Source organism: Nycticebus coucang, chromosome 1, assembly GCF_027406575.1.
Source record: "Nycticebus coucang isolate mNycCou1 chromosome 1, mNycCou1.pri, whole genome shotgun sequence".
In the NCBI taxonomy this organism is placed as follows: domain Eukaryota; kingdom Metazoa; phylum Chordata; class Mammalia; order Primates; family Lorisidae; genus Nycticebus; species Nycticebus coucang.
Genome location: NC_069780.1, coordinates 46,974,241 through 46,997,953, shown reverse-complemented (window position 1 = coordinate 46,997,953; position 23,713 = coordinate 46,974,241). Strand labels below are relative to the sequence as shown.

Below are 23,713 nucleotides of genomic sequence, written 5' to 3'. Positions count from 1 at the left end.
GAGATGAGACTTCTTTTATTTCTGCTATTATCCTTTCCCTGGAATCCATTTTCCACATCATAGACAGAGAGTTATTCTTAATAAAACATAGATCAGGCCATGGCCCTGCCAGCATTAAATGTTTTCCATCACACTAAGAATATAATCCAAATTCCTTAATATGGGTGCAGATGTGAGCTGCACTTTACCTTTCACTCCCCCTCTCAGGCTCTCTGTTCTACTCTGATGCCCTTTCCTTTTGTTAAGGTCCCAAGCTTAGTGCCACCCCAGGGCCTTTGCATCAGCTCATTCTCGGCCCAGGATGCTGTTTTCCTTACATTTCTTCACTGGCTTCCTGTTGTCATTCATATCTCAGCATAAACGTCATTTCCTCCAAGAAACCACACACTCTTTCACCCAAGCCTATTTTAACTTTTTGCATAGCTCCCAGCCAACAGTGTTTTCTTGTTTGTGTATCTGTTTATGTGTTGTCTATCCTTCCACTAGAATGGTCTCCTCGTGAGGTCGTCACTGTCCCCAGAAGAGTGCCTAGCATGTAGCAAGGACCCACTGTACAGATGATGAAGAAAACAAGAATGACTGAGTGAACATGCTGATGTTACTAGGTTCTGCTGCCTGGATGTGTAATTGTCTTTATAAGTAGATCATATATTCCTAGGGTATTTTGTCTGAGCTGTCATATCACCCACTTCAGTTTGGACTTTGGGGCCAGTTCTTGTCAAACTCTTATTCCTTGATTTTAGCTCTTACGGTCATATTTAGTTTTTGGTATCGTAAGGAATCTATTTAGTTCACTTCTTGGCTAGACTGACAAAAAAACCACTAATTTTTAGGGTGCTGCATACAGCAAGGACTCAGTATTTGTTTGTTGACTATGACAACTCATGCCTCACCTTTCAGGTTGGTACGTGCTATGGCTAAATGCTACTGGCTTGCTGCCACGCTCCATCTACACTAAATTTCAGTAGAAAGATGAGCAGTTTGTAAACTGCTCAGGGAGCACTGCACAGGAAGTGATTTTCATTTTGTTGCAGATCAACAGGAAAAAAGGCTTAGTTGCCAAACAAAAGCAAGAAAAGCAACCAAGCGTATTAGTCTTTTGTTTGGGGTTTTCATTATTCCAGGAATGATTAGCTTCTCTTAAGACAGTGGAAGTTATCCCAGCTGTCTCATTTGCACACACAGATGACATTTTGATAGAAAGAAGATGGCCAGTATTTCGTGCCTGTTTCTCTTTGCATTATTTTATACATTGCTTTTGATATTCTCTAATCATCTATCAGATGCATTTTGGGAGATCTACTCCTTTAGCAAAATGGGGCTAGCTTTCTGGATTAACATCTATGGTACATTTATTTTGGCCATTTCTGTCATTCATTATTCTTTAGGCATTAGTAATGATGGGAACACAAGGTTACTTGTTTTAAAGTCTGATCCTCTTTTAAGTAATTCTCATTCTGTAGGCTTGGCCATCCTTTAAAACAGAATGCCCTAACCTTAGCCTTCCTATGAACTGTGCACCATGAGGATCAGAGCAGGTGGATGACAGCATGGAAAGTTTATCCAAAGCCTTGGCATGTTTTAATTTCACATTGTTTTTTATATTAATATAATTTCCTTCCAGAATGAAAGTTGGCAGTCATTTAGGGAAGTGCTAGAGGGGGTCGGAATCACTGCAGTTGAAATGCATGTGAAAGTCCCTAATCCCTAGATTATTGACATAATGAACTCTAAAACCCTTCATAATCATGCCATTATGTACTGACAGCCTGCAGTTAGAGAGCTTTAGCACACAGCTATGTGCATCATGTCGGCTCTACTTTGTTGGGCTAGGTGGAAGATGGCATGTTTCAGCTGCGCTCCACCGTTCCTGCAAAAGGAGAGCTCACCCAGCACAAGCCAGAGACCTCTCAGCAGGGCAGGCAGGAGCCCTTTACTTCTCCCTACTTTATTTCTCCCTTTTCAGATATGGAAATACCAGTCCTCAATATGCTATACGTCTCTCACATTTTTAAGTACATCAGAAGATTTTGGGATTTTTAAGAACATCCAGTTGACTTTAGTAAACATTTTCATTGTTCACAAAAGACAACAAAATAGAACAACTTTTGGGAACCCAACCTTTTTATTGCTGCATTTTTGCCTAGAGGGACTCTGCTCATCCAAGCTGGCAAATGGTGAGCAGTCTAACATTAACGTTCACTTGCTGCTGAGCAAGTCAGGATGAACACGGGACCCTTCCCACTGTAAAGCTACATTTTTTTTTCCTTTATATTTAGAGCAAATGCTTTAGATTTATTATCAGATGTGGCATGGATGATTCAAACAAAAACAAATGCCCTTGAGTTTGAAAGTCAAAGTTCTAAAGACTAAATATTTGCGCTTAAAAAGGAGAAGAAAGTTACAGAAATCTCTGTGGCAGACCATTCCTTGAAATTATTCTCACTAAATTATAATCATGCACTTTCCATTCTCTGTAGTTAAACATTGGGTTTCATTTATTCCAGATGCATTTGCTTTAAGTAAATGAGAATTCCCATCTTTCTTTTTGGCCATTGTATATTTATTTCAATGTCGTGGCCCACACATGATCAGGCACATTGGGTTGTTTTTAAGTTTTGAATCTTGACAATACTATGGGTTTTTTTTTTTAATTGTGTACTCTGTGTCATATTTATACTGATGCATCTGATCTTAAGTCTTGTGATATATAATGTCTATAAGAGCTTTGACAAATATGCTTATATTTCTGCAGGGAACATAAAGTACCTTGGTTTTTGGTGATAGAGAGATGGAAGAATTTGCTTTGATATATTATTGCAGGTAGCTAGAACTACTGGCTGCTATTCTACAGAATCTACAGTGTTGATAAAGGTCATAAAGGGTCATTTATATCATACCTTCTATGGGAGAGCCTTGGACAGTTCTATATGAAAACTCAAAGGAACCTTTTATTTACTGGATTTACAAATTTATTGCATTGGTGAGCTAATATAAGTAAATAGCAGTCTATAAATATTAAAGGCAAGCTTTCTAGTGGTTTGAAATATTTCCTTACTCTTAAGACAGGAGTCTCAAATATTATTTGTGGTTAAATCCATGTAATATATTTTAAGTAGTGAAAAAATTAACCAGACTTAAAAATTATTATTTGTAGTTAAATCCATTTAATGTATGTTAAGTAGTAAAAAATTAACCAGACTTAATTTACTTATTAGGACTATTTATACAATTTCAAATAATAAGTGTTTATGTTCACTAAGTGAAGCTGTGGTTTAACCAAGATTGGTAAATTGACTAGTTGATCTTATGTAATTGCAGATAGATTTTGCAGAATGACAGTGGTGAAACTGCTACAGATATCCTGGGGCAAGTTTAATTTGTTGTGCTTTTTGTGGTGATAGAGGTCATCTTGGGTATTTAATTGACAGAGTGGTAAATTATTCAAGCTCGCTTTAATTTTTTGCTTTACTTACCCTTGAGCGTTTTATAATCCACGAGCATTTCCACAGGTTTGTGGGAAAAGGATACGCCAGATCAGTGTGACCATTTAACTACACTAAAGGCTCTTGCATTGAATAAATTGCTGAAAATTATGTCTAGAATTATTTGTACACTTTTTGTTATCTACTGTTTGTTCTTCTCCCTACTCCTGGCAGAGCAATGAAAATGCTTTATATCTATTCCTTCAAAATGAAAGGAGTAGAGGTAGGAGAAACAACTCCCATTATCAAAGTCCTAATTGAAAAAAAAAAACATTCTCCATATATGTCTGTATATACTGTGCTGTAGTGTTTACTTGCTCACGAGAGAGGGAGCACAAATGTCCTATTTATATATTTAAATGATTCTTCTTTGGGGATTACTGCCCGTTTACCTTTGCTCCAATTGCAACGAATGGAGTTCATAATGTTTCTAAATGTTTTTACCTACAAAAAGTGTGTTTGTGTATATATGTATACACTTACACCATACAAACTAATTATATTTATTTACTTTGCCTTACCCAAATTTATCTCTAGCCTTCTAAGCAAAGAACACACTGATAATCACTGGACAATTATATTTCAGAAGTAATTTCTCCTTTTAACCTAGGACACATTAATATTCCAAAGATAAAATGATCTCACATCACAAGAATCTATTTTTCAAATATTGAGGTGTATCAAATCATTAGGTCATTTTTCTTTTCTCCTTTCAGTTTTGGCAGGGTCTGAGGGTATGTGCCAAGTATGAAGAAGGTTTTTGACAGCAGGAACAATATCAGAGTTTTAGATTAGTGTCTACATATTTGATTCATCAGAACTTTTCAATTAAAACAGTCATAGTCAGTCTCCTCGGTAATAGATAAATACCGCCTAGTTTTTCTGGGTTGTAAATAATTGTGCAAACATATTGATTGAGCTGCCTTGTAATATAAAAATATTTGGAATTATCCTAGCAACTTTCCACTTGTGTTTGAACTACAGCCTCAATACTTGAAAGACAGCAAGATTTCTAGCTGTACAGACACACTTCCTACATCATCCACCAGATGGCAAAGGAAATAGGGCTGAAAGTGAAACTTGGATTAATGTCATTTAATTTGAACTTTAAATTTAGATAAGTCCTGGATACCTAAAGGTAACAAAAAGAAATGAGAGGAAAAGTTATGCCATTAGAGGGCACTTATGTAATCTGAGAAGAGAAGTCAGTTCTTATAAACTGACTTAACCAAAGCTTATGTTTAAGAAGAATGAATTTTCAGATGTTTATTTAAAGTGACTAATTCTTAAACTGAATGTCTGAGAGAGAACATTTTATGGTAGGGGAAAAAAAACTGTATCATTTAAAACTACCATTTAAACTATATCTAATAAAGGTTCAATTTGTGTTCAGTGAATATAAGTTGTAAAAATATACACAAAGTATTTGCACAGTAGTTTTTAATTAGGTTTGTTCACTGCCTCTTTAAAAAAAATTCTGCAGGTAACCTCATCAAATTGAACAAATGATTAATGTTTCCTAATATCTAAGTTCTTCCCTAAAGTAGCTGGAATGTTATTAGATAACATTTTTGAAAACCATAATCTGACCATATAAATTCCTGTGTTTAGTACCAGACTGATTTTAAACACCTTTCTGAAAAATATGTGTTTTGTCCATCATTGGCCTGGAAATTAAGAAACAAAAAGTGTCACTTTATAAAGTGTCACTAATTTAGGGACATACGATATTTTGATAAAAGATAAAGTTGAGTCTATTCCCTATTGGTAGTAATCTAAATTAAAATGTCCACCTGAGCCAGTAAAGCAGGTAAACGAGTAAAATAAGAAAGTAAAATGCTAATGCCAAGAACTATGAAGGGTTTGAGATTTTATCCATTTGCCTGATAATAAATGTCTGCCAAGTTTGATGGATGCTAGAAGAATACATGTACTCCTGGGTACTAAGAACTTTATTACTCGGAGTAATGGCAGTAGACAGAGTGTCATCATTTTCTTTTACTGGCTCCTTGACACACACACACACACACACACACACACACACACACACACACACACACACAGGAAGGTGCAGAGAGAGCCCAGTGGCACTGGCCCATGCAGTTTTGTTGCAGGAAAGAAGCTCTGAGTTTAGAGAACCAGATCTTTTCTTAATGGGTAGTAATCATGCCTGATCTTAGCTTTGGGCTCTACCTTCCAAGGCTGTTCAGTATATATACAAACATCCTTGAAAAGATAATGTGGAACAAAAGTAGTCAGTACCTCTGCTCCCAAGAGAGGCAAAAACAAACACAGAGACCCATGAAGAATTGCCTCCTAACACTTATTTCATGTAGTCCTATAATTTGAAATGTTTAATAATATTAAATTGCTAAATAGCTGGAGAATTGCTAAATGGAGTGGAGAATATATAAGAAGAAGATTTACCATATTTTGAAGTCACCCATAGGAAATAACTTATATTTTTGACATCATATGGTATTTACTATATGACTTTGCCTTTCTCAGCCTTGGTTTCTTCATTTTTGATATGAGAAAAATAATACTACCTACATCACACTGTTGTTTCTGGCGTTAGATGAGATAATATATATTAACATAAAACACTTTGAAGAGTGGCTGGCATGCAGCTTGTACACAAGTTCATTAATATTGTTACAGAGAAATCCATCTTTTATAATTAGCTGATTTAATAAAGACCGAGTTCTTCCCCAAAGCTGTTGAGGATGCTGGGAAAATTCCTACCAATTATAACTAGCTATTTCTCTGACTCTGGGGCTGACCTAAATACCCCAGAGATCCTGAGACATTGGCCACTTGTCCTGTTAAGTTGTGCAGTGGCACAGCCGCCCAGGCAGCTTTGTGGGCACACATGGGACCCCATGTGGTAAGCCTACCCTTGAGTGGGGCTCTAGGGCTAATATGCCTGGGCATCTCACACGCGTGCTCCCACAACACGTTTGCTCTAAGTTCCTAACAAGTATGGAAAGCCACCATCTAGTTGTTTCTAAAGACACTTTTTTTTTTTTTTTTTTATTGTTGGGGATTCATTGAGGGTACAATAAGCCAGTTACACTGATTGCAACTGTTAGGTAAAGTCCCTCTTGCAATCATGTCTTGCCCCCATAAAGTGTGACACACACTAAGGCCCCACCCCCCTCCCTCCCTCCCTCTTTCTGCTTCCCCCCCATAACCTTAATTGTCATTAATTGTCCTCATATCAAGATTGAGTACATAGGATTCATGCTTCTCCATTCTTGTGATGCTTTACTAAGAATAATGTCTTCCACGTCCATCCAGGTTAATACGAAGGATGTAAAGTCTCCATTTTTTTTAATGGCTGAATAGTATTCCATGGTATACATATACCACAGCTTGTTAATCCATTCCTGGGTTGGTGGGCATTTAGGCTGTTTCCACATTTTGGCGATTGTAAATTGAGCTGCCATCTAAAGACACTTTTTTAATTGCCTTAGCCTCTTCTGTTCTCAGGAGGCAAGTGTTAAGGATGGTACTATGAAGAGAAGTGAACTGATTTGAGGGGCTTTTTGAGATGGAGTCTCACTCTGTCACCTTGGATAGAGTGTCATGGGGACATCATGGCTCATAGCAACCTCAACCTTTTGGGTTCAAGTGATCCTCTTGTCTCAGACTCCCAAATAGAATGTCCACATGAGCCCGTAACTATAGGAACCTGCCACCATACCCGTCTAGTTTCTCTATTTTTGGTAGAGATGGGGTCTTTCTCTTGCTCAGGCTGGTCTTGAACTCCTAAACTCAAACAATTCACCTGTCTCAGTCCCCCAAAGTTCTAGGATTATAGGCATGAGCCACCACACCTAGCCCAATGTTTTATGTGCTAAAATAGTGTGTCTAAACAGAGGCAGCATATCAAATACTACTCAGATTTTACATTTCTCTTAGCTCCAGACAAAGAGGGAGCAGAAGAGGGGAATGGGATGGTAAGTGGGGGTCCCGTGGGTTCAGTCCACTGTGTCCCTGTTTGGTTAGAATAGGTTAACAGAGTCTTGATTTTGATCTATCCAGTTACCTTCTGTAAACATAGCCTTTGTCTACTCTTAGTAACTCACGGGAGCTGCCACTTACATCCCCACTTTCCCCTGGGTTTCTCCTTAACAGTTATCTGCAGATCTGAGGAACAGATTATCAGATGAACATTAAGGACACCTGCTCTTATTCCTAAATCGCCTGCTTGTCACGGAGAGGAGTTTAATACTTAGTCAGAGATTATCTCTCCAAACTTTTTAGAGACTGAGGTCTGGAGTGGTTAAATGAATTGCCTAAGATCATACATCTAGTGAGTACCGGAAACTAAGTATCAGATTTCTTAGCTTTCAGTGAAATGTTCTTTAAGTTGAAATACAATTAAGAAATAACAGTGGGAAGTAAAAGTCCCTGTCTTGAGAGATAATGAAAAGGATGAAAGTTTGGGCTCTTCAGTCAAATCCACCTGGATTTTGTGTACTTTGCCTGCAGAATGGAAGTCTGTTCTTACCTAAGGCTTGTACCTACTTCACAGGCCTATTGTGAGGACCAGAAGTAGCAAGGCAGTTAGTGAACTTGGCATAGTGCTCTGCTCATAGCCACTCTACATCACTGCAGATACTTTGTAAGGGAAACTACAGAACACAGGGCTGAAAAAATATTTGGAAAAAAAGAAGTTAAACACTTTTTGAGCAAACTCACTGTGAAAAAACTACTTTTAACATCCTCATTATTACAAAAGAAAAACAACAGTTATTCCTTTCAAAAATATTTTCAGTTGTCCAAATCTAATTTTGATAGCAGCCAAAGAAAGATGAAATTAATGTCCAATGGTGTTTTAAGTAGAGGTTAATTATTCTCATCTGTAGAGAGAGTAAAAATGCAGTGTGTCCCAAAAGTTGTCCGTGAAGTCATCGTAAATCAGGAAAATGGGAAATTATAGCTAAATGGACCTTTATGTATAAACCGTGCATTATAAAATCTAACAAAATATTTGCAAAATATTCTCTACGTGTTGGCCACCTCTTTGTAAAATTTTATAATGTGTAGTTTGAAAATAAAGGTCCACTTGGCTACAATTTCCTATTTTCACTATGTATGGGGATGTTAGGGGTAACCTCTGAGGCACCCTGTATAATAAAACTGTTGCAGAGTCTGGGACTCCTATAACAAGTAACTCACCATGTGATTTTGGACAAATTGCTTAACTTATGAGGAAGTTGAACTTTATAATCTATAAAAATCTCTGATATATGAAAATTTGATCTTGGAATAAGCATAATATTATATATGAATAATCCTTAGTCAGATTTTAAGGAAGAGTAAAAATAACTATACAAGGATAATGTTCTGGCTCTCGATGGGTCTCTGTGACTTACGTTAAATACAGTAGTTCAACCATATCAGCAGTTTGCAGTTTGACTTCTCAATAGTGATTCCAAGCAACCATTGGCTTAGCTTTTATGATAGTTGAAAGAACTCACCCTAAGTGATCATTTTAATATAAGCTTTGATACATTGATATAATGTTATCTATAATGTCCATATAGGCTTCTGTTCTGCTGTAATGAAGTGAGGATTTTCTTCAGATACCCAGGGACGTGAATGTGCTGAGAATCCTTTCATTTCAGAATCCTTTTAATGTCTGAAATTCTGGTGAATTCATTCTCAACCTCATAAAATAGTTTCAAGAAAAAGAAAAGGAGAGAGTTGCCTTCAAGATCATGTGCATGTACCCAAAATGTGTGATATGTCTCTAAGTTTCCGTCAAAAATGATATAATGTTAATCCTTTAGCAAGTTGCAACTTGCCTGAGTGTCTGCTCGCAGAACTAATGCAAGTGATGGTTTCTGTTGGCCAGGATGATGCTGCTTCCCTGGTGTCTGCTGTGGCTTCTGTTACCCCTCGGCTCCAGAACCCAGAAGTTACCCACCCGAGATGAGGAACTTTTTCAGATGCAGATTCGGGACAAGGCATTTTTTCATGATTCATCAGTAATTCCAGATGGAGCTGAAATCAGCAGTTATCTCTTTAGAGATACCCTTAAAAGGTAATCTCCCAATAGTACTTTCTTTTTCAAAAATCTCATAAAGGATGCCTCCAGAAAAGAAAGAGTAACATTTTAGACTTAGTTTAGATAATTTGCAAATCAACCTATGAATGGCATTACATCTTTTCTCTAAGTAAGAAAAAAAGTGGCGACGCAACATTTCATCATTAACTGGAGACTGCTTCAGTCTTGTTGATTGCTGTCTTTGGAGTAGAGGAAGCAATCCTTGCATTTCTTAACATCTTGGAATGATTGTTTTCTTATTTTCAGGACAAAGGGAAATTTCTTGGAAGGACTCCATAGAACTGTAATGAAATTAATTGAATATAAATTATTCTTCAAGCATTTACATTTAAGTTCTACACAGATAATATTAACAATTCTGATCAGATCCTGAGAGAATCAAGTCAAACAGTGATAAAGAATTGATACTGTCCATTTACATTTATTCCAACATATGGGCTCACATATTCTTCTAAATATTTCAACCTTTAAAAATTATGTACCTATGCTATATTTAAAGTAAATTTTACAAACTGATTACATATATATTACATGTATATATATATATATTTTTTTTTTTTTATAGAGACAGAGTCTCACTTTATGGCCCTCCGTAGAGTGCCGTGGCGTCACACGGCTCACAGCAACCTCCAACTCCTGGGCTTAGGCGATTGTCTTGCCTCACCTCCCGAGTAGCTGGGACTACAGGCGCCCGCCACAAAGCCTAGCTATTTTTTGGTTGCAGTTCAGCCGGGGCTGGGTTTGAACCTGCCACTCTCAGTATATGGGGCCAGCGCCTTACCGACTGAGCCACAGGCGCTGCCCATACATGTATATATTTTTAATTTATTTTTTGGAGACAGTCTCAGCAACTTCGAACTCTTGGGCAAGTGATCCTTTTGTCTCAGCCTCCCAAGCTGCTGGGACTACAGGTACCCGCCACAACACGTGGCTATTTTTAGAGAGGAGGTCTCACTCTGGCTCAGACTGGTCTCGAACCTGGCAATCCACCCACCTTGGCTTCCCAGAGTGCTAGGATTACAGGCATGAGCCACTGCACCTGGCTCCAACTAATTACATTTAAAGTCACTTACTTTGCCATGCTCAAACCCCTCTCTACACTTGCAGAACACTTGAATACTCTTTGGATAATCATATTTCAAAGCCACTTGGCTCTTTTTAAGTTGGAACACATTGGCATTCCAAAAGATAAAACTGTGTAACACAGTCAGTAGTCCATTTTCCAAAGATTGAGGTACACCACATCATTGGGTCATCTTTTCTATTTTGATCAACAAGAATAATGCATTGAAGGTGATTCTGAATCCCTTCCACTCAATGGCACATTCTTGTCCCCATCCCATCAGTCTGAATGATGGTAGGTGATCAGTTTTCCTACTCTGACTGAAATGAACTATTGTTTGGGCATCATTTCAGCACTTCCTGAGTGAAATTATTTTATTTGAATGAATGCAGTGAACTAGGAACTGACCTGTCATGAATCTCCAAATGACATTCACGAGAGAGATGTCACAAAATGAAAGGGGGATGACATAGGAAGAACTTGCTGTCCCAGTCCTTACTAAGACTCGTCTGTGAAAACAGAAAAGGGAATACAAAACAGGCCTTCTATTTCAAGTTCATCTTAAATATTAAGTGAGTTCTCACTGAATACATTTTGCTTTTCATATTATTTTGTCCCTTGAAATTTTTGAGTGAGTCAGTTCAAATCAAAATTTTTCTGCAGAAATTACTTTCATTTCCCAAATGTGCTTGCGCACTGCTTTCTTTGCAGGATTCTTTAAGCACAGCCTTCCACGTTACGTAATCATATCACTTCACTAGTTTATCTCCTTTAGTCTTCCATTCTAAAAAAATTAACTAAGTTTTAGTTCTAAAAGTTGTCTTAAAAATTGCATCCAAAAATGTTTTTATTATGAGACATAACAAAATAGTACTTCCTCCTTCCTTTCTCTCCATTTTGTTTCTTTTGTTTATTCATTCTTTATTTTTACCTATTTTTTCACACATAGTGATTGGGGCCCTTAGTATCCATAGTTAGATAAAGTGCTAATTTTAACTAGGAATAGTGAGCTTAGTGTTAATTTTAATTTAGGAATAGTGAGCTTACACCAGTAAAGGGTTGAAGCCACAAGTAAGAAGGTCGTTCCTGGGGTGAACTATGCTGTGATAAGCACGCACAGACACTGTTGATATTCCAACTAAAGAGGAAACTCCAGATGACGCTGAGCAGCAGTGAGTAGAAAAAGACAACAAAGGCATTAATTATTCTTATGTTTATACATAAATTCCAAAGGCTAAATGGCTCATGGTATGTTTATCCTTTGCCTTTGTAATGTGTAGCCGTGTTTCCTTAGTTATTCCTTACATTTCTATCTCCCTCACTAGCCAGTAAATACCTTGACCACATAGATCATGTCCTGTCATCCCTGATTGCCAAGTGCTTTGTGCCCGGTAGACAATAAACATCTGTCAGATTGTTAAATTCATTCAAATTATCATTTATCTCTAATCATTAGTGCTTCCATATGAAGACTTTGACTTAGAGGCAGTCCCTGGTGCTTTATATGTATAAGGATTACCTTGTGGAATGCAAGCATTGTTTTATTTATGATTAGTCACCTATGGCCTGTATTTAAGTTACTGAAACACAGTTGCTTATTTGGGGGAATAAACTACTTAATTGTTTGAAATGAGAACTGAAGGTACTAGATGAAGGTGTTCCTTGTTTACTGTTTTTGCATTGGTTAGCTACGCTGCTCACATAAAACCCCAAAACAAACGAGTTTTGAACACTCCTTTACTTACATCATCCCAAATAAGTTATTTTGTTTTACTTATTTCTTTGTAATAAAGGTAGGTTCAGTTATGTGTATGTGGTTAATATCTCCCTGGACTGAGGAACAAAATCCTATTCACCAAAAACTATACTGAATTGAAAATTAAGCCTTCTGACACATCTGTTTAGGAAAGCTTATGGGTCATAAAACTTACCATACAGTAAACAGTTCAGTCAACTGTCTTATCTAGAAGGCTATTTGTCTCTTTGCTATTTTATCTGAATAAGTTTTTTTATTTACTTTTATAGAGTTTTCACTTCATGTGTCCATCCACAGCCCCATCCCCATCTTCTGTCTCCAAATTCATCTTTGAATGGTGGGGAGAGGAGAAGTACTTTATTTGCCAATTCTTTTTCTTCACAGAGAAACAAACTGTAGGTATACATTTCCTCACACTACAACAGTATGTCTGGTGTCAGGATGCTTGAGTTATATTTATTATTTTTATTTATTTATTTATTTATTTATTTTGAGACAGAGTCTCACTATGTCGCCCTTGGTAGAGGGCCGTGGCATCATACATAGTTCATAGCAACCTCAAACTCTTAGGCTTAAGTGACTGTCTTGCCTCAGCCTCCCAAGTAGCTGGGACTATAGGTGCCTGCCACAATGCCCAGCTATTTTTTGTTGCGGTTGTCATTGTTGTTTAGCAGGCCGGGGCTGGTTTCCATTTCCTCATGGATGTGGCTGGCCCCGTAACCACTGTGCTACAGGTGCTGAGCCTTGAGTTCTATTTATTAATTTAGTAATTTGTTCATTCAAAAATGTTGAACAAGTATCTGCTACATGCAGAAATCTGTGCTAAGTGCTGGAAAACACAGCGGCATGGCAAATGAACTGTCAGTGGGCCCTTGTGGGGAAAACAATATAAGTTAAATAATAATGATACAGTTCTGTAGTCATGAATAGCAGTAAGTGCCTGAAGGTAAAAAAGTATTGGATACTTTGAGAATATATAAAATAACCTGATCCAGAGTGGGAGTGGGACAGAAAAGGCATCTTTGAAGAAGTGACATTTGAACGGGAGGATGGACAAAAGGGTGCACTTCAGGCAGAGGAAACCACATCCCAAAGGCTCAGAGGTGGGGTGGAGTTGGGGGAACTTAAGAAATCCTATGTGCGACCACAAAAAGTTAAAATGGCAGTGACACAACAAAAGACTGATGAGGTAGGCAGAGGCCCCCACTGAAGAGAGTTTGGACCATGTGAACAATTAAGAATTTTCCCCCCAAAGTTGAAATGCAAAGGTGTGAAGGTGCTGTGAGCTGGAAACCACATAATAGATTTCTTTTCTAGGATATTACTCTTGTTGCAATGTGAAGAATGATTTAGAGGTAGTGAAAGTGGATGTATAGGAAACAGCTATTCATTAATTCATTCAATAGATTTGTATTGAGATCTTAGTGGAGGGAGGAAGGAGACAGGTTTAGAGATTTGGTTGTAAGACATTGCAGGTTTTTACTCTGCATGAAACAAGTTCTAGAAGGGTTTGAGCAAGGGAGTGTGCTGTGTTTGACTTAAGTTGACCGATCCACACTGCCTGGAACAGGGTGAGTAAACTAAGAGGTCAAATTGGAAGCAGAAGGCTCACTTAGGAGGCAACTGCAGAGCCCAGGCAAGAGATAATGGTGGCTTGGATTAGATGGTAACAGATAAGTGGAAGGAAGAGGTAGATTCTGAATATATTTCAAAGGTGGGGCCAAAGGTGTCTGCTTCATCATTATAGGTGGAGTGGAAGGGAACAAGAAAGTCAAGAATGAGTCTACAGTGTTTGTCTTACGTGACAAAAACGCTGGAGTTGTCATTTACTGAGAAGAGGTAAACTGTAAGAGAAGGTGATTTGGGGGAAAGAATCTGAAATTTGGATTAGATATCATACATGTTAAATTCCCTTCATATCTAAGTGAAGAAGGCAGGACGATAGTTGTAACTGGAATTTAAACAAGAGTTCAGGTTGATGATTCAAAGTTGGGAGTGGTTAAACATACAAGAGGTTAAAGTCATGGGCCAGAGTGAGTGGGGAGTAAGCATTGGTGGAAAAGAAGTGTCCAAGCACAGGCCCTGGTTCATTCCAGAGACTGGAGTTTGGGAAGCAGCCAGCAGGAGACTGCCCGTATGGAAGGCTGTGGTGTCCAGTCTACAGAGCGAGTTGATCTTAGATATGGAAAGAATAGGGAGTCAGTAGGTACCCAGGAGGTTCAAACAGCCAAAAGAGAAATCTACTTTTCTTTGCCATGGCATCAGTCAGCAACTCGGGTTTTCTAGAATGAAAATTGTGGTTTCCTCATTTGCAAGATTATATGTGTTGAAATATAATTAAATGAAATCATCTAAGTCCCTTGGAGTAAGAATGTATAGTATTTTTTATAGATAAGCAATAGTTATATTCATTTTCAACAGTCTTTTGAAACATCACAATAAATTTTTTTCAATTTTTTTTTTTGAAGCAGATTCTGGCTTTGTTACCAACCTCGGCAGAATGCCATGGTGTCATAACTCACAGCCACCTCAAACTCTTGGGCTCAGACAGTCCTCTTGCATCAGCCTCCTGAGTAGCTGGGACTACAGGCACTGGCCATAATGCCCGGCTCTCTTTACAGATAGGCCTTCTCTTTTGCTCAGACTGCTCTCAAATTCGTGAGCTCCAGCAATCCACCCACCTCAGCCTCCTAGATAGCTTTGATTACAGGCATGAGCCACCACACCCGGCCTTAAATTTTTTAAATGTTTAAACATCATTAACTTATTTAACTCAAGAAAAAATCTTGGTGATAAAGAAGTGATAGACAAATAAGTCTTTCCCCTGACTGACACAATGATCTTTGTTTTGTTTTTGTTTTTTTAATTTCTCAAATGGTGATTAAAAACCTATTCAAAAAGGTATGGGAGATCAAAACTCAATGAAAGTCACTAATGTAAAAATGTGAATACAGTGTTAGTTTGCCAGAGACCAACATACATTTTAGAACTAGGTTGCTGTGCAGATGAGCTTTCCAAATAGCTGCTAATGTACAAATTTATCACCAAATTTATGGAAAACACAGCACCTATAAGGCAGAAACCTAGAAATTTCCTTGATTGTGACTTACTTTATCATGGCAGGGGCTATGTGAAATAACACCCAGACATTGGTTAAGTGTTAATTTTTACTCTTAAGTCAAAATACTTCTGGTTCAGTGTCTTTTGTTATTTATATTGTATTTGTTGAAAATAAATCTGGCTGCAGAACCTTGAGACTGTTGGACTTGCACAGTTAATGCCATAGTATCATGTTTTGTGCCAAATAGCAAGTATTAGGCTCTGTTAAAAAAAATAAAATGAAATTTTATGAAAGTTTTATAAAAGTGAATACCAAATGATTTTCCACCAAGTCTTGATTATATAAATGTTAGAAAAAATTATCCTGGTCTGAATTGGGTTCACTTTCCTACAGGTATTTCTTTGTGGTTGAAGAAGACAATACTCCATTATCAGTCACGGTGACTCCCTGTGATGCACCTTTGGAATGGAAGCTGAGCCTTCAGGAGCTGCCAGAGGAGACAAGTGGGGAAGGCTCAGGTACACAGCACCACAGATCTGGCCCCAGGCCCCTGGATGGATGCTTTTAAAAGGCTTATGAAATGTACAACCTTCTGTTAATAAGAGATAAACAGCATAGGTGCACAGGTGAAACTGTAGTTCTGAGGCAGAGATAGTGTAATGAGGTAATGGAGAGAGCATATCAGATGACATTGATCTTGGTAAAATAAAAGGTTAGGAGAGACAGGTAGAGGACTGAGGATTAAGGAGCAGGGGAGAGGTTGGATTAGCCTCTGTGGCTTTGGTTTACAGTCTTGCCTGAACATTCAGATCACATATAGGGCTTTAAAAATTGCTGATGCCTGTATGTTGTCCTTAGTGGTGCTGATTTAATTGCCCAGAGGTGTGGTCTGAACACTGGGATTATGCCCCCCAGGTGATTCCAACATGTAGCCAAGTTAAGAACCTCAGATCTCTAGACAGAGAAAAGACACACTTTTCAAAGTATATGCCACCCTAACTCCAGGGGCGAAATAAGGGGTAGAAACAGAGAAGCAGAGAAGCTTTTAGTGACAGTTAAGATAAAAAGAGAGTCAGTAGCAGAGTGGGCTAAGCATCTGAAGGAGATACAGATGATAGAGAGCAAAAAAACCCCAAGAAATTATAATGAGAAGAGTCACATGGGGCCCCGGCATGCTGCTCTGGCTATGTAAGAACTGGGCCCTGCCAAGGATGCGAGCCAGCTATAGTACTTGCAAGGAAGGGTGAGCATCCTGATTCAGAAAACGAGACTGAGATATAGAAAATGAACCCAGAAATTAACATAGCTGTGTGATGACTGTGTTCATCCCATGGTTTGGGAATCTCAAATTCTACACACCTCATTTTCAATCTGTAAAAAGTGTGTTTTACATACTGGCTACCCTATACTTCGCCTGATCTCGGAAATTTACACACTGTTATCTGTGTGATATCTGATATTAATAGTAACTAAGATGGAAAAACTTGATTTGTCCTCATTACTTTCCTTATATTATTCCTGGGCACATATTCTAGAGGTTGAACATTAGGCATCTTACTAGTGCTTTGTCATCCACATTTTAATCAGATTTTCTAGTCCTCCTAACAGTAGTGAAAATAGTAAAATGATACCTATCAGAACGCAGACTGATAGAATCCTTTTGGTAAGCAGATTGACAAGATGAACAATTTCTAAAAAGTATGCAGTCTTTTTTTTTTTTTTGAAACAGAGTCTCACTCTGTCACCCTGGGTAGAGTGCCATGGAGTCATAGAAATCTTCTTTCCTCAGCCTTCCGAGTAGCTGGGACTATAGGCATGCATTACCAGGCCTGGCTAGTTTTCTATTTTAAGTAGAGACAGGTCTCGCTTTTGCTCAGGCTGGTCTCGAACTCCTGAGCTCAAGCAATCCACCCACCTCAGCCTGCCAGAGTGCTACGATTACAGATATGAGCCACCATGCCCTGCCAAAGTTTACAGTCTTTTACCTAAAAATTCCACTAATTGGATTCTGGGGAAATCCTTACATATACATAAGAGCATTTTTATAATGGTCAAAAATTGACCAACAGGATTATTTTTACAATATAATAGTAAAGGAGAAAAATAGATTCAAAAAGTGAAAGTTTGTCTAGGTATATGTATGTGTGAGAATAAATGTTACTAAGTTACAGAGAAAAATGAGGGAAAATAGTACCAATTTCACATAAATGTCTAAAGCAGTAGTTCTCAACCTAGTGCTGCGATGTATTTTCATTGTTACAAAGGGGTCACAACCCACAGTTTGAGAACTGGTCTAAAGGAAAAAACTGGATGGAAATAAACCAAAGTATTTTTTTTTTTTTTTTTGTAGAGATAGAGTCTCACTGTACCGCCCTCGGCAGAGTGCCGTGGCGTCACACGGCTCACAGCAACCTCCAGCTCTTGGGCTTATGGGATTCTCTTGCCTCCACCTCCCGAGCAGCTGGGACTACAGGTGCCCGCCCCAACGCCCGGCTATTTTTTTGTTGCAGTTTGGCTGGGGCTGGGTTTGAACCCACCACCCTCGGCATATGGGGCCGGCGCCCTACTCACTGAGCCACAGGTGCCGCCCAAACCAAAGTATGACTGTCGCTGGATGAGGAATTAATGGATGATTTTTTTATCTTGTTTCTTTCTCTATTTCCTAATTTTTCTACTGTGAACATATATTCTTTTTATAATGGCAAATAATAAGGTAAACTCAAAACAGAACTTCAGGTTGGCAAGCCACAGTGTGTGCCCTGACATGTAGCCTTATTTCTCTTGTATCTTCTAGGTGAGCCAGAACCCCTTGAGCAGCAGAAGCAGCAGATCATCCATGAGAAAGGCACGGAGTTATTCTCCTACAAAGGCAATGATGTTGAGTATTTTATATCTTCTAGCTCCCCATCTGGCTTATATCAGCTAGAGCTGCTTTCAACAGAGAAAGACACACATTTCAAAGTCTATGCCACCACAACTCCAGAGTCTGATCAGCCCTACCCTGAATTACCATATGACCCACGAGTAGATGTTACCTCCCTGGGACGTACCACAGTCACTTTGGCCTGGAAACCGAGCCCCACAGCCTCTTTGCTTAAACAGCCCATTCAATACTGTGTGGTCATCAACAAAGAGCACAATTTCAAAAGTCTCTGTGCAGTGGAAGCAAAATTGAGTGCAGATGACGCCTTTATGATGGCACCAAAACCTGGTCTGGACTTCAGCCCCTTTGACTTTGCCCACTTTGGATTTCCTTCAGATAATTCAGGTAAAGAACGCAGCTTCCTAGCAAAGCCTTCTCCGAAAATAGGGCGTCATATCTACTCGAGGCCCAAGGTTGACATTCAGAAAATCTGCATAGGAAACAAGAACATCTTCACTGTCTCTGACCTGAAGCCTGACACGCAGTACTACTTTGACGTCTTTGTGGTCAACAGCAACAGCAACATGAGCACTGCTTACGTAGGTACCTTTGCCAGGACCAAGGAAGAAGCTAAACAGAAGACTGTTGACCTGAAAGATGGGAAAGTTTCAGACATATTTGTTAAAAGGAAGGGAGCAAAGTTTCTACGGTTTGCTCCAGTCTCCTCTCACCAAAAAGTCACCTTTTTTATTCACTCTTGTCTGGACACTGTCCAAATCCAAGTAAGAAGAGATGGGAAACTTGTTCTGTCTCAGAATGTGGAAGGTATTCGTCAATTTCAGCTTCGAGGAAAACCTAAAGCAAAATATCTCATTCGACTGAAAGGAAACAAGAAAGGAGCATCTATGTTGAAAATTCTAGCTACCACAAGGCCCAGCAAGCAGTCATTTCCCTCTCTTCCTGAAGACACGAGAATTAAAGCCTTTGACAAGCTCCGTACCTGTTCTTCGGCCACTGTGGCTTGGCTAGGCACACAGGAGAGAAATAAGTTTTGCATCTACAAAAAAGAAGTGGATGATAATTACAATGAAGACCAGAAGAAAAGAGAGCAAAACCAATGCCTAGGACCCGATACAAGAAAGAAATCAGAAAAAGTCCTCTGTAAATATTTCCACAGTCAAAACCTGCAGAAAGCAGTGACCACAGAAACAATTAAAGGTCTTCAGCCTGGCAAATCTTACCTGCTGGATGTTTATGTCATAGGACATGGGGGACACTCTGTGAAGTATCAGAGTAAGGTTGTGAAAACTAGGAAGTTCTGTTAGTCACCTAATTATAGAGATATATATGTAGAAGAACTCCAGGAGGGACATTAAATCACTTTAAGTATAAACTGACTACTCCCACAGCTAAGAGAAGTTGTGACCTGTGCTTGTTCTCTGGAAGGAGGGATATCAGCATGTGTACATTAATGTTCATAGAAGTGACTGTTGGAGAGAACTTGTTCTAGCGTGCCCCATGGCACCTAGTGTGCATCTGATGCCAGTTGATGTCAAAGAGGACTTCTTGAAGGAACTTCCATCCCTTGCTTTGACCACTTGCATGAACTGCTTCTAAATTATTTTATTACCTAAAACTTTAAAATATGCCATTCATTGCACACATCCACAAATGCATATCGTTCCTCTCTATAGATACTAGAATATATATAAATTATTTTATAAAGTCTTGTTTTAAATGTCAGTGTTTCTATGATTGTAAACTATTAAATTCTTTTCCTGTTCAGAAAGTACAGATCTAATCTAAGTATTATTAAGTGGACAGCCCTTTAGTCAGTTATATTGCTATTGTAAATTCTTATTTGTTGAGTAAAATGTTTAAATACTATATGTATCTCATGTACAAAGTTGGCATACATTATATTCATGTACATAAAATTAAAGATATTAGATTATATACTGTTCATTTTTCTAAGCAGCTACCCTGGTGTATTCAATTTCTAGTCTGTTCCTAAAACTACACCTTTCTGTAATTTGGCACCAAAATGGACCCTTTTTTAATAGTTAAAAAGGGATGCTGCCTAACTCAAAAGTTATGTTGCCATTAGAAACAGTTCCTAAAATCTGTACTGTGACATTGAATAGGAATCAGCAATTGTGAGGGCTTAGAGAGTTATGATAGACTTTTTAAAAGAATAGGAAAAGCCAAACACCATAACTCTGTAAGTATTCAATAAATCACCCTTAACGACCTAAAATAGATCACATTTTAAACATTTATATTAGTAAAAAACCCAAGTATTTTCCATCTGCTTGAATATTAGTAAAATATTTATTTTAATCTCTAGCTGAAGCAACTTAGCAACCTCCAGTGAGGACTTTGATTAGTAGCAAGAACACTATGAAAGCTGCTGTTTTGTAACATTAACAATCTGCTACTTTTAACATTGATTTTCCATGGATAATTTTAAAAAGTAATTTAGGTATAAGAAGCAATTTAGGCAAATAATGACAGAATCTAGCAAAGAATGTAAAAAGAACTATTTTAGGTAGTTTCATTCTCCAGAGATTATATACATAAATCATGAAGTGTCATGAGAACACTTGACCGGATTCAGAAAAGTCTGGAATTTATAATCACTTAAAAAGATATGACTTTTAAAAAATCTGCTATCTACCAGTAGCTCTCTTTCCCATCTATAAAACTAAGTGGTGATAGATTTGGATAAGAGACATTGTTAGATATCTTCTGTTATAAGAGGTTATCTTTTGTAGCATTTTATAACTCTAAATTATAAAGGACTATGACTACAAGTGGGAACAGGTATAATCCCTTCACCTCTGCACTCTTTTTTTTTTTTTATCGAGACAAAATCTCACTTTCTCACCCTTGGTAGAATGCCTAGAGTGCCATAGGATCATAGCTCGCAGCAACTTCAAACTCTTAAGCTCAAGTGATTCTCTTGCCTCAGCCTCCCTAGTAGCTGGGACTATAGGCACCTGCCACAACGCCCAGCTATTTTTTTGTTTGTTTGTTTAGCAGGACCAGGCCAGGTTTGAACTCACCAGCCCTGGTGCAGGTGGCCAGCATCCTAACCACTGAGCTACAGGCGCCAGCCTTGGTGCCATCTTTTTATGTGGTTAGCATTCAGCAGTTGATAATGTACAGAATTGCTACCGTTAGTGTAGTAGGTAGTGTAAGTGGTAGTCCTTATGAAATGTGCTCTGCTTGCTTTATTCCCCTTAAATATTCCCCTTCAAAGCATATCACCCAACTCCTCAGGTTAAGGTATCTAAACAAAGGTCACTACATCTGCACAAAACAGTAATGACACCTGAAAGAATTCGTTTTTTTTTTTTTAAGAATTTTTTAAAAGATAAAGAATGGGTCATGTAACCAAGCAAATTGGAAAGAGAGAATGCAATTGACGACATCTCAGAGATGTTCCATTCTAAGTTATGAACATGGCGCCTTTGAAGGAGAATCAACTTTCTCACAGTACTTGCATATACTCTCAGATACTGCTGAATGCCTGGGAACCAGGCCAAGTCAATTTACCAAGTTTTTACTTTTTAGCCAGCTGTGATGGTGGTTTCTACACAGTCTGGATAAATCCAAGAATTTTTTCATGGCCCTAATGAAATCTGCTTTTTTAAAATTATGGAAAATTTAAATGTACATGGTGAAAATTCTACCACTTAAAAAGAAAAGGAAAACATGCTTTTAAAAATAGCTCTTATTTACTAATGTGTTTAAAATTTTAGGAGGATTCAATTGAACTGAGGACAAAAAAAGAAAACCTTTAAATCAACAAAAGAACCAGAAAGTAGCTAATAGGAAAGTATTGCCTGTGTACATTAAGCTTCAGAGTTGTTGTATTGAGAGCAGGGCCTTTAAAGTCCCAAATATATCATTGAAGAGGGAAGAATCTTTGAGGACACTCACTATGCTATCTTTATTTTTCAGGTGCAATAAAAAAAAAACAACTAAAGGCCAGAGAAATAAGAATAAATTTAAAAATGCTCTCCTAGTTCAAACAGTTAGGTAATGAATGGCATTGCCCAGCCTCCAAAATCTTGACTAGAATATAAATCACCAGTTCTTGATTTAGAAGGTCACTTGCAAATTATTTTCCAAAAAGAAGTAAGCTTTTTGTGTTCCTTATAATTTCAAAGCAACTTGTTCTTCAAGACCATATCAGATTTCCTTAAGAATGTGTTACCTGGCTGGACATGGTGGCTCATGCCTTTAATCCTAGTACTCTGAGATGCTGAGCGGGTGGATTGCCTATGTCACGAGTTCAAGACCAGCCTGAGCCAGAACGAGATCTCATCTCTAAAAATAGGCATTGTGATGAGCGCCTGTAGTCCCAGCTACTCTGGAGGCTGAGATAAGCGGATCCCTGGAGCCCAAGAGTTTGAGGTTGCTATGAGCTGTGACACTATAGCACTCTACCAAGGGTGACAAAGTGAGACTCTGTCTCAAAAAAAAAAAGAATGTGTTGCCTATAACTGACCACTTCAAACTTTGAAGAAAAAAATTTTATGGTCATGTTGTTATTTTTTGAGGCACAAAGTATTTCTAATCTAGTGCATGTACACACAAACGTGAGACTAAAATTATTAGTCCATTGCTTTAATGATAAGTAAGCCCAATTTTTTAAAATCTAAAACTATTCAAAATCTATAAAAAATTATAGCAGATTTTTTATTACACTTCTTAATAATCAATGCCTAGATTGATTTTTTTAAGTGTGTTAATTGATTCACTCTGAAAGCACTTATTCTCATTACTCATAACTTGAAAACTTATGATTACAGTATTCTCAAGAGCCAAATGAAGAGACTTCAGGAAAAAAAATACACAGATGAACTTCAAAGTTTGGAAATAATGATTCTTTACGGTTTGATTCTCAGTGTAAACACATACACACAGTTTTGTATACAATCCCTTCGAATACATTATCAATCCCTCCTGGAGATCATCTCCTTCTACTATCTCATTTTATAGATGAGAAAATCGGCCTTAAGATTAGAATCCAGATTTCTTTTCTCCCAGTTTAATGTTAACATTATTTTGATACTTCTTCACTCTACAAAGCATGCAACAATTCACCCAGAGTATACTTTTTTGTCCCTGTTCACTGGCTGACTTCAAAGCAAAGCAAAACAAAACAAAAACGAGATCTGACTTGGAGGTCATCTGGAGCATCTCCAGCCACTTCCTTCCCCACTTTGATATGGTGTGACAAAGATAAAGTTAGCTGGGAACTTGTCTTTTGGTTCACTCTCCCAGACCAAGCAGAGTGACCACTGTCAGACCTCAGCTGTCCTCTATCTGTAGTTGTCCGGTGGACCTGGGAGGCATCAGGGCACACTTACCATCATGTTTCCCTAGAGGGTTTTG

The 23,713-nt window shown here is 38.1% G+C and overlaps 1 protein-coding gene across 2 annotated transcripts in view; it reads left to right on the top strand.

Moving 5' to 3' along the window:
• The window catches only part of NDNF (neuron derived neurotrophic factor), a 46,313-nt gene extending 26,043 nt beyond the window's left edge, over positions 1–20,270 (top strand). For both annotated transcript variants that reach the window (XM_053595113.1, XM_053595110.1), the window contains exons 2-4: positions 9,352–9,540; positions 15,838–15,962; positions 18,239–20,270. In XM_053595113.1, the coding sequence (XP_053451088.1) occupies positions 9,353–9,540; positions 15,838–15,962; positions 18,239–19,632 (1,707 nt within the window). In that variant the 5' untranslated portion in view covers position 9,352 and the 3' untranslated portion in view covers positions 19,633–20,270. The remainder of the gene's footprint in view (positions 1–9,351; positions 9,541–15,837; positions 15,963–18,238) is intronic.
• The last annotated feature ends 3,443 nt before the right edge of the window (positions 20,271–23,713 follow it).